The following is a 12,206-nucleotide window of genomic DNA, read 5'->3' as shown; positions in this document are numbered from 1 at the left end:
CACCACCTGGGAGATTTCAGATGTGAATTAAACTTTTCAAGACTCATTTTTAGGCTTAAATATTCGAACCTTTGTTGTCTACATTTCACAATTTTGGAGGTCCTCCGGAACTCAAAAGTTGCATACGTATATTACATGGTCGAAAGCTATCACAAGGTTGCAGAGGATATGTGGAGACCACATACACATTTGATTCATCAATGGGGAACACTATGTTGGGTATACTTCCCTATTTTGAGGACCGCATCCGTGGTGTAGTGGTTAGAGCGTCCGCCCGGAGAGCGGCAGGTCGCGGGTTCCCCGACCGCGTCAAATCAAAAGACGTTAAATATGGTGCTTGTTGGTCCCTGTCTGGCGCTTGGCATTCATGGGTACAACAAGGACCGGTCGGCTCGGAGTCAGTATAATGTGTCTGAGTGGGGTATTCATGCTTCACTGCGGCATGGTATCTCAGTGGGCTAGCACTATAAAACCAGCTTCAGTCTGGGGTAATACAAGCAGCCGCACATACACATACACATGCATGCACGTCGTCATATGAGCGAAATATTCTCAAGCACGACGTTAAACCCAATTTCACGTCTTCTCACCTCCTAACCGTACATATGCAATCCGACTAAAATGCAGCAGGTGACCAAGAGAGGAAAAACAACTGTGTTCGTTTTATCCGTCTGTTCTTTACAAGCGCGTTTGTTATAACGTAGTGGCACATTCACAGGTATAGAACATGAGCACAATGTACACTTAAGGGTCAATACGTCCATGTAAGCATTACAAACGGTAAAGTAAAGAGTACAACCTGGGACGTTTGTAAACTTTGAATGGAAAAACATACCGTTCACTTTTATTCTTTCAGATCTTCTTGGTCAGGCACTTGCAAACCTATTCCACGGCAAGAGAGATATGTAAGTATGCATGATATTTGATTCCTAAAGCTTGCCTACAAAATGTGCTTGCTCTATTTGGGGAGTAGCTCAAAGGTTTCATGTCTGAAAATTGACCAAATTCACTTCATTGCACCCTAAAACGTAATTTATAATGCTGAGGTGCATCGAACCACTCTTTCAAATGCAAAACCACAGTTACATGTATGTTTTTAATCGTAGCTCAGAAAGGGACGTCTTGACCGGCCTGAAGGATGACCTTAACACCATCGGAGGAGCTATCAAACAGACAGGAACGGACTTCGTGCCATATGCCGCCACTGTGGGCAAAGGTCTTCTCGAAACCCTCAAGAACGACACTCTCAAGATGGTTGGCAGCACAATCACTGGTACAGTACTTCGGTTTCATCACTACAACTCCAACATGCTTTTTAACCACAAATGGAGCTCTACAATGATGGTGTGAGCACCAAAGTCTGAAAAGCAAAATTGTATAAATATAAGCCAATGTTCATGCAGGAATTGGTTAGGTGATATAAGTCAATGTTCAGGCAGGAATAGGTAGGGTGATATAAGCCAATGTTCATGCAGGAATTGGTAGGGTGATATAAGCCAATGTTCATGCAGGAATTGGTAGGGTGATATAAGCCAATGTTCATGCAGGAATTGGTTAGGGTGATATTAGCAGATGTTCATGCAGGAATTGGTAGGGTGATATAAGCCAATGTTCATGCAGGAATTGGTAGGGTGATATAAGCCAATGTTCATGCAGGAATTGGTAGGGTGATATAAGCCAATGTTAATGCAGGAATTGGTAGGGTGATATTAGAGGATGTTCATGCAGGAATTGGTAGGATGATATAAGCCAATGTTCATGCAGGAATTGGTAGGGAGATGATATAAGCCAGTTCATGCAGGGAATTGGTAGGGTGATATAAGCCAATGTTCATGCAGGAATTGGTAGGATGATATTAGCAGATGTTCATGCAGGAAATGGTAGGGTGATTTAAGCCAATGTTTATGCAGGAATTGGTAGGGTGTTATAAGCCAATATTAATGCAGGAATTGGTAGGGTGATATTAACAGATGTTCATGCAGGAATTGGTAGGGTGATATAAGCCAATGTTAATGCAGGAATTGGTAGGGTAATATTAGCAGATGTTCATGCAGGAATTGTAGGGTGATATAAGCCAATGTTCATGCAGGAATTGGTAGGGTGATATTAGCAGATGTTCATACAGGAATTGGAAGGGTGATATAAGCCAATGTTAAAGCAGGAATTGGTAGGGTGATATTAGCAGATGTTCATGCAGGAATTGGTAGGGTGATATTAGCAGATGTTCAGGCAGGAATTGTAGGGTGATGTAAGCCAATGTTCATGCAGGAATGTGAATAATACCCGTCCATTACTTTTTCAGATCTCCTTGGGCAGGCCCTTTCAAAACTGTTCCACTTTAAGAGAGATACGCCGTATGTATAGAAAATGTCTTATTTTGCCACCCAGCTTAGAATCCAGTCCACAAGCTACAAATGAAACTAAAATACTGAGGTTGTCCCACATGAAAGCTCTCAGACTTGGTTGACACATGCCATCGTATCGCAGCTGCACGATGTTGATCACTGGATTATCTGGTACAGACTCAGTGTTAACACACCGCCGCGATTATAGCTGGAATATTGCTGAGTGCGGTGTTAATAAAAAAACAAGCAAACTTTCTGATCCATACCTGTCTATTCCAGCAATCTGGTCCAGCAAAGCCAAGCTTTTATGTCAGAGCTGAAGAACCTACTTGACCTTGGCACCTCACAGTTCTCTGATGTCATCGACGAGGTATTCTCAGAGATTCAGACCATCTATACCCAGGTCAAGAGCCTTGAGATGCACCCTGAGGATGCTGAAAAGAAGATTGATGCTGTTGCTGGTTGGTTTCGCAGTTACACACGTGGTTAGCCAAGTGGATGGGTCGGTGGGAGGTCGTTACACTTGTTTACGCTGTAGGGAACAACGAAAAGCCCCAAGATGGTCAAGAGTGTTTGTATGAAACATCCAGACACTCCTTGTATTCTAGGGGCGGTGGGGTAGCCTAGTGGATAAAGCGTTCGCTCGTCACACCGAAGTCCCGGGTTCGATTTCCCATATGGGTACAATGAATGAAACCCATTTCTGGTGTCCCCCGCCGTTATATTGCTGGAATATTGCTAAGAGCAACTCCTTATATACTGTGTAATATTGTATCATTGTAGCAGGCGTTGTAATAAGATACCAACGAGGTATCACCTGATCAGATGTACAAGAAGCATTAAGACATTCACAAGGAATACACATTGATCGTATCATTATCTTTTCAATGGACAGTGTAGGTAAAATGTGAATTTTGTATATACGACATAGTCTTGAAACAACATCATCTGTACACTGATATGGTTACCAAATATGGTTGCTGTAGAACGTTCACACCTTGGGTCATCATCTCTCTAGTTTCTTCAGCATCGCGCCTCACCATTTGTCGGTTCATGGCATTAAGTGTTCTTGCAGCGGGACTGATCGTTACCTGTCGGTTATATATTGATATATACAGATATATGCGTCTGTTGTTCCAAAGACAAGGTACATTTGTGAAAACCTTTCGTTTAGTTTGTGATAATCAGTAGTAAAGACACCGAAAATATTGGCCAAAACCATGTACCCAGTGTGTCATTACTGCTTTCAAGTATAGGAAAGATGGTATGTTCAAAAGTACATAATTTTGTATTTCCCGGGCTTTAGGAAATTGAAACTAAATGCTCTTTTGTTTTATCTTTCCCTTGACATACAGCTGTCGCATCTGTCAAGAAAGTAATTGTTTCTAAACACAAATGTCACAGGCAATGATTATTCGGAGGTTTCTATGTGATGCGGAAATCATTGGATTTGGCTCTGAGCAACTGTATTTGGGCAAGAAACGTTATCGACTGTATTTGAGGTGGGGTGAAGGGTTTAACGTTATAATGCTCACGACGTGCACGCGTATGTATGTGTATGTGCGGCTGATTGTACTCCCAGACATTAGCTGGTTGTGCTAACTGAGATTGCCGCAGTGATGAATACCCACTCAGGTCCTTGTTAATATTATTTTAACTGGGCAACTTTTTTTTGGGCAAGAAAAACATAATCAGAAATATATGCAACGAAGAGTCTTGGCACAATTGAATATTCATAGAACAGTCAACATCTGCTCCATGACCTATGCGCATCGTGAGGTACGACATCTGCTGGGCATACTGGATGTCAAACGCCGGATTGTCTCCCTTGGTGTCCTCCATTCTTCTAGTATTGTGTGCTATGGACGAACCCAAAGTGTTCAGTCAGTGACGTTATTCGGCTATCCATGACAATATTGTGACTGTTTGATGCCTCTGGCTGTTGACTGCAGCACTAGTTCTGTGACGATGCCTAGTCATCCCGATTTCATCCATCGGGCGGTTAATTGTTTTAGGGTACCCGAGAGTGTTTGGCAACTTCCTCTTGTGAAGGTTCAGCTTCAGTTATGCCTATTGCGTGCACTGCATTCATTTTCTGTCATATACGTATTTGGAGGCATTTTCTTTTGTTTTTCGGGATTGGTTGTTAAGTGCATGTAACCAGGATCACAGTGGACCGCGTTTTCTAGATTTGCCGTAATGGGTTTGCGTGACTTTGCTAACTTCATTCAGTAATTGTAGCTAACATTTTGGTGTTCTCGTTTATATTGTTCCTTGTCTATGTTGGCGTTCAGTGAGTGAGTGAGTGAATTAATATTTTTCGTCACATCGGCAATATTTCAGCCAATCATCATTTATCATACTAAGGAGCAATAAAATTACAAATGAAAAACAACTGTTGACGATGAACTGTAAAAATACTAGAGCACCACCGATAAGGTAAAACTACCATGTTATCATACAACGATACCATTAAAGAGAACAAAACAATGTAAAAACAGGCTATAGATCGCCAGCAACTGAAGGTAGATCACCATACTATGATCCATGAGGACTTTCAGTAGTTTTTGCGACGTGCATGCACCCTGGCGTTCGCTTCGTGATCAAACAGAAAGATAGGTGTGTATTAAGGGGGGATTACAGAACACAACTTTAAGTTGTACTTATCTTATAGCCAAGTACAGGGTCTCTGACTATCGAATTAATACAAGCCTTGCGCACTCAATGAGAACGCCAGGAGGGTTGGCCTGCATAATGGGGTTCTTGACAAATGAGGTTTCTTTGAACACAATTGTACGAGTTGTATTCATCTTTCAGCTAAGTACAGGTCTCTGGTTACCGAATTCCTGCAAGCCCTAGAGAGAGATGTAACTAAAGTCGTTACCACAACCTTTGGGCAGAAGAAGAGTAACATGGTCAGCGGTCTGGGAAGCTCTATCTCTGGGTTGTTCAAACCAGGCCTTGACGCTATCGGAAAGGTATGAAAACACCAGTAATTGTAAATAAATATTATACTTCTAGGGCACAGGCTTGGTCTATGGTATCTGGTTTCGCTGTGCTTATGAGGCATGCCATACACCTATGTGGGTTCGAATCCCACCTGTGCTGTTATCTCCGTCGTAACTAGACTGAAATATTTGATAATGCAGTCAAAATTGTAACAAATGTCAAAAGTATCACATACACATAAAAAAAGTATGGCAATAATGTTTGTTTGCATGATTGCTTTGACTCCTTTGGCGCAACATATATACATTGATCTTATATATATATATATATATATATATATGCACGTGCTATGCATCCGATTTTTACTGTCCAATCAACAGGTGTCTTTTAATACAGCCCAAACCTGCTTTCTTATCCTTCGGCGTCGACATGCCCTTTTATATTCTTAACTTCGTACTGTAAATATATATTATATATCCTATATTCTTTTAGTTTTGTATTTTATATGATATAGTCTCATAAGTCTGTAAAGATTGGCTCAACGTTTTATTATTCCCTTCTATGTACATATGTATGATGTTGAGGTGAGACTCAAATAAATTATCTGTCTGTCTGTCTGTCTATCTGGTTTAAACAATCCAGTGATTAGCAGAGCATGATAATTGCTTCAGTTCACACGGTGCACGTGAAATAGTACAGTGGATTCTGTATAATCCGACATCTGAATTATCCGACAATCTGTGAATTCCGACATATTTTTGGGTCCTGGTAACGTTCTTCTATATTATCAGGATTTAAACATTGAATTATCCGACACCTGTACATTCCGAATTCCGACACCATTGTCTGGTCCCAATGACACTATTAATCTGTATAATCCGACATCTGAATTATCCCACAATCTGTGAACTCCGACATATGTTTGTGGTCCCGGTAGCGTTCTTCTATATTATCAGCATTTAAACATTGAATTATCCGACATCTGTACATACCGAATTCCGACGCCATTGTCTGGTCCCAATGACACTATTAATCTGTATAATCCGACATCTGAATTATCCGACAATCTGTGAATTCCGACATACTTTGGGAACCCGGCTGCGTTCTTCCATATTATCATCACTTAATCATTGAATTATCCGACATCTGTACATTCCGAATTCCGAAACCATTTTCTGGTCCCAGTGACACTATTAATCTGTACAATCCGACATCCTCTCCCCATATTGGACTAAAATAGCCAATCAACCTGTCAATGGCCAGTTGACAACTAACATCCTGTTACTGGTAATCTCTTTGGTCCCAGCACTTGCTAATTGGGAAGTAATTAGCAGTGTGAGAACGCTGGTACCTTTGTGTTTACAAGCTGAGTGGCCAATGTGCGGACCTAGGTATGTTTTGTCCAGCATAGGATGAATGGGTCTCACCATAATTGATCTCACCAAATTAATTGATCTCTTTTCTCAAAAAGAGATCAATTAATTTGGTGAGATCAATTACCAATTTGGTGAGATCAGTTAGTGATATACATGTACAGTCCAAAGATATACATGTCCAATGATATACATGTACATGTAAATACAGAATTTGTTGTTTTTTTCTTCCCTTTATTTACCAAGAAAATAGCTATTAAGCATTAATTTCATAATATAAGCCAGTTACGATGTATGGTACTGTTTGAAAAATATTCAAGCAAGGAGACATTGAATTATCCGACACTCTGTATAATCCGACATTTTTCATGGTTCCAGTGAGTGTCGGATTATACAGTACTTGTTTCACACACAAACTCAATGTTCCCAGATGGTCCTTCAACGAGCTGTATATTATCCTCTAAGCCACGGACCAAATCCGGAAGATTAGGGTAAGTCTGAACACTATAGTACTATAGTAAGCCGTGTGTGTATTAATTTGTCTCTAAATGAAGCAAGTCTAGAATTCCTAAAATTCGCCCTTTTCACTAGGGCTCCTGTTCAGTTACTATAAGAATACATTTTTATCCAGAGACTGAGCGGTAGTATATTTGTGTCCAGAGACTGAGCGGTAGTCCTATCTTTCGACTCTAGAAAAACGTTAGCAGCTAAACCCACCCATTCGTCGTGCATGTGTGTCCGATTGATGAAAGAGTGGGATGCAGACGAGAGAGAGAGATCGCCCAAAAGGTCGACGTTTGACGTCACGAGCAGAAGACAAATCAAATCGAGATTTCTGCCGGCTACACGAACCAGGGCTGAGATGAGAGGAGAGAGAGAGGGAGAGGAGAGAGAGAGAGACATTAATACATAGAGAGGAAGAGAGATAGAGAGAGAATATATATGGAGAGTATATATGGAGAGAAAGAGATAGACAGATACACACAGAGAGCGTGAGTGTGTATGTACCAGAGAAAGATTTGGGTGATGCAGAACCTATTTTGAGAGTGAGTGAGTGAGTTAAGATTTAAAGTCACATCGGCAAAATATTTCAGCCATATTGTGACTACTGTTTTGAGAATTGGGATAATATCCATATTTTGAGATATCTTTATGTTGTATCATCCATTTATCGAAATGCCTGTTTCAAACATGAGGTTAAATAGGTGGAACTTCCCAGGCTGTGGGAGAAAATGGGGGTGAAACATGGACTGGTCGATATGGAATCAGTCTGAGTAGGGTCATTATGTTAAACTACATCATGGTATCGCAGTGGTATGGCACTATACGGCCGGGATAATTAGTCAATCATGCATTCGGACACCGAAAAAGCAAGAAGCAAAGGAGGGACATTATAAGTTGTTCACTGGTCTCGAGGGGCACATGGGCTGATGTACCCTCGATGTTTGTTTATGTTCCCTGAGCCCGTATTTATCTTACTGAACACCTCAATGGTAATTTTGAACTGTTTCAAGCACGGGTATCGGATCATGATATGGAGTACCAGGCGACAAGACGACAAAAACCCAACAAATTTAGAGTTTTCTCCCTTCCATTGATTTGCATTCGCATACCATCGGTAATTTCCGTACATCTTCATCTTCGTGTTGACATACATATTGTTAATGACAAGAAACAAATAGAAATACATGTGTTTATTTGTTAACAATACATTAGACGCAATATAACAGTCAGAAGGCCTAGGCAAAGAGGTGGGCAAGTATGTTAACCCGTCGGTGCAGAGGTGTGTTCCTGTTCTACCGATTCTACTAATTTTCCATTTGTAAAAACAATATCCGTCTAGTCTCATTTTTAGCTGTCGCCTTCACACCCATTCCATTCATTTAGTCATCTGTGTATGTCTCCAGTTTCAGGCATCATAGATAACTATGTCAACAGCATCCTTAACCTGGAACTTCGTAACATCACACATTCCTTAATTGGGTAGTCATTATAAACAGTCGTCGTTGATGTAGATTGTTCGAGAATAAACATACTGTACCTATCTGGCTTGTGTGTTTATTGTTCCGAGTGTGTGTTATCATTACTTCGAGATATAGAGCTACTATGCTTCAAGAGATTAAGGAATGTATAATTAATATATGGCACGGGGAGTCTGTTTCGAAATGGTTTATTAGTGGAATTTTTCGATCCAACGATGACATTCCTGCAGTTATATATAATACCCTATAACAGCCATGAAGTAGTATCCTTACAGCTAAATGTGGTATCCAAAGAACAGCTAAATGTAAGGGTACCTCACAAAGAAACCGGACAGCTGGCTTAGTGAAGCATTTCTGCAGCCAGGTTCCAAAACTCAGTCAGTCAGTCAGTCAGTCCAAATGATAAGTTAAGCCCAATGTGTCCAACCGATTGTATTATATTTGACTTTAACTTAGTAATAAACAATACTGTGATTTTTTATTCATGATTGACTGTGATGTCTATATGAAGTGGGGTGGCCTAGTAGTTAAAGCCGTCGCACGTCACGCCGTAGACTCCTCCTTCATATCTCCAAACGCTGGCAATGATGATACAGGTATGGTGAAATGGACCTCGACTGTTTTGGGGATTCCCAGGAGTCCTTAGTGGTGAACGTTCAAAGTAGTACGCGTTGGTGGGCGTGGTTAATTTTTACCTTTTTGGGAAATAAATACAATAACACGTTCAGGTGATCAGAATGTATCGATGACAATGAACACAACAAAAATTTAATTGTATATAATTGGCTTGTGAAATTTCATACCATCAAATCAACTTACCGAAGTAACATTCAGAAACACACACACACACACACACACACACACACACACACACACACACACACACACACACACACACACACACACACACACACACACACACACACACACACTTTGGCCATAAAGCGTTTCCAGCGTTCGCTGGTTAGAATTGATTTGCAGCAAACAAAGCTTATCGTACGATACGACTAACGGGTGGTCATTCTCGCTTACTTGGTTCACACATGTCATCGTATTCCAATTGCATAGATCTACGCTCACGTTGTTGATCACTGGATTGTCAGTTACAGACTTGATTAATTACAGCCTGCCGCCGTATAGCTGGAATATTGCTGAGTGAGGCGCCAAGCAACAAATAAACAATACAATAATTCAACAATATTCCAGATTATGTGACAGAGATTTCTGTAGAGACAGTTTGGTGTACAACTGCCAAATCAACCATGTCAACGAGCCTGAACACCCTATCCAGTAATTCTCCTCTTAGGACAAGCATATACTCGCCTCATCCGACAAGTAATGGTTGCTGAAGACCAGTTCTAACCCGGATATTCACCGGGCACCTATTGTCAGTGGTATAACCCTAAGTAGACCACTCCGAAGGCCGTCCCAGTATGTCTCTTTTTCATCGAGGAAAGGTGGGGTAGCCAAGTGGATAAATCGTTCGCTCGTCATGTTCGATTCCCAATTGGATTCAATGTGTGAAGCCCATTTCTGTTGTCCTCATCATCTTATTGCTTGAATATAATTAAAAGCGGCGTTGGACCATCCTCACTCACTCACTCACGTTTTCAATCAAGTTATCTCCTCCTATATGTAGAACAATCAGGTAATGTACAAGCGAGTGTAGTGAAATTTCATTTTCATACGTACAGCTCGCACACCTGGCTGTTCTACCAGCTAAAAAGGGTACTATGTGTGAGGCTTATTTCTAGTTTCCCCACCATGAGAAGCAGAATATTGCTAGAAGCAGCGTAAACTCCTAACTAATTCACACACTGTTAATGTTGGTAAATTCTTCGTAGAACATAATCAATCTATTAAGTTATATATCAGATGTTCTGTGGTTTCTCTTGACTTCATTTGGCCTATGTCTGTCCGTTCAGTGCCCCGTTCCTCAAAGCGATCGTAACCGTAAGACGATCGTATCTCCCATACTTTAACATAGGCTTACGACAGTCGTAGCGCTACAATCGTTTTGAAGAACGGGACCCAGGACCCGTGAATACCTGAGTTCAAATGTGTGGATGCTCATGACTTCAGTCACTGAAATGTTTGGTCCAGACTTGATTATTTACAGACGACCGTCATATAGCTTGAATACAGCCGAGTGGCAGTGGACAGCAAGCAAACAGATTTGAGACCTTTCAGACCTGAAGGTTCAGTTGTGAACAGGTTGGTAAAGTGTCAGGAAAGGTCATGTTGTTGTGGAGCTGGAATCGGGACGTGCCATCTGTGATTGTAGAATGATGACCCTTGTGCCTGTAGGTCACGTCTACCTGGGAAGGTAAGAAGATCAAAGATTCACACAGGCCTCGTGTGCTCCATGTGTTCAGTGTGTGTTTTTTTATGTGGGATTTGCATTGGCGTAACTCTGTGTGTGTGTGTGTGTGTGTGTGTGTGTGTGTGTGTGTGTGTACGTGCGTGCGTGCGTATGTGTCTGTCTGTTTTGTGGATTTTATGTCGGGATGTCAGGCCACTTGACTTCGACCCATTTGGTGAAACGAACGAGCTGGCTCTAAGAGCTATATGAGTATGAATGTAACATTCGAACCACGATTGGCGCAACCAGCAACCGGAAAGGGCGATAACTGTACACTGCAAATTTTACAATAACGAAGTTTAGATTTGATCGTCCCCATATACGACCGTTTTCACACCATGACAGCTATAATACATTAAATATATGTTGGTCCATATACAAATATATCGATAAGGTTTGATTGCACTCAATTATTTCTCACACAGAACGTGTCGGGTCAGTAATTAGTTCGATGTCGGGATATGATCTAAATCCTCAAGTGTATTCTCATAATGTAAAAGCTAAAGTCAGGTTTTGTCATAAACCAGAAGGAATGACATTTGTACCCGATATTGCCTGTTTCAGTTGGAATGGTGTATGTTCCCGATCCCCAGATCTAAACTAAATGCCAAAAGAAAGCGTACCATCAAAATTTTGAAATTCTGTGCACCCAAAAGTATCCCAAATGTGGGTCAAATAAAAAATTGCCAACAATCTGGAATTTCGTGCACTTTGTGAATAAAACAGAAATGCATGCTTTTCCATATCCAAATGCACAAAATTCACATTGAGAAACCAAATCACTGTGAATGCAACCCCATTGAGCTTAGGTGACAGGAAAACATATTTAAAATGCGCAGGCTAAGCCGCGAACAAAGAGAAAGAGCAATAGACATGACCAACATGGGCGCGTCTCATGCCGACGTTGCAAGGACGTTTGAATGCCACCGTAAAACCATCAACAGATTAATGGAACGTTTTCAACAGTCAGGCACGACCTTGGATAGACCGAGAACTGCCAGACCCCTTATGAAGACCGTTATCACAGGAATGTCAGAACATTCCCAATGACGTCATCAGACGTCTCACAACGTTAGTAAGACGTCGTGTTTATGGGTGCATTAACTCTCGAGGAGGATACTGACCACACACACATCCCTGAGCGTACATTGAACTCGATAACGAATTTCAAACTCTATGATTTAAATTGTGAAAC

The 12,206-nt window shown here is 41.1% G+C and overlaps 1 protein-coding gene across 17 annotated transcripts in view; it reads left to right on the top strand.

The window, feature by feature from the left end:
• Positions 1 to 8,713, top strand: part of LOC124281015 — a 28,494-nt gene extending 19,781 nt beyond the window's left edge. For 16 of the 17 annotated variants that reach the window (XM_046717041.1, XM_046717033.1, XM_046717031.1 and 13 more), the window contains 7 exons: positions 857 to 905; positions 1,107 to 1,273; positions 2,303 to 2,354; positions 2,625 to 2,806; positions 5,163 to 5,323; positions 7,098 to 7,158; positions 8,575 to 8,713. In XM_046717041.1, coding sequence (XP_046572997.1) covers positions 857 to 905; positions 1,107 to 1,273; positions 2,303 to 2,354; positions 2,625 to 2,806; positions 5,163 to 5,323; positions 7,098 to 7,157 — 671 coding nt within the window. In that variant the 3' untranslated portion in view covers position 7,158; positions 8,575 to 8,713. The remainder of the gene's footprint in view (positions 1 to 856; positions 906 to 1,106; positions 1,274 to 2,302; positions 2,355 to 2,624; positions 2,807 to 5,162; positions 5,324 to 7,097; positions 7,159 to 8,574) is intronic. The other variant, XM_046717034.1, reaches the window with a different exon arrangement.
• Positions 8,714 to 12,206: the final 3,493 nt, after the last annotated feature.

The sequence above is a fragment of the Haliotis rubra genome, unplaced genomic scaffold, assembly GCF_003918875.1.
Source record: "Haliotis rubra isolate DU_JTF1 unplaced genomic scaffold, ASM391887v1 Scf278, whole genome shotgun sequence".
NCBI classification, from domain to species: domain Eukaryota; kingdom Metazoa; phylum Mollusca; class Gastropoda; order Lepetellida; family Haliotidae; genus Haliotis; species Haliotis rubra.
This window is presented reverse-complemented; position numbering and strand designations above follow the sequence as displayed.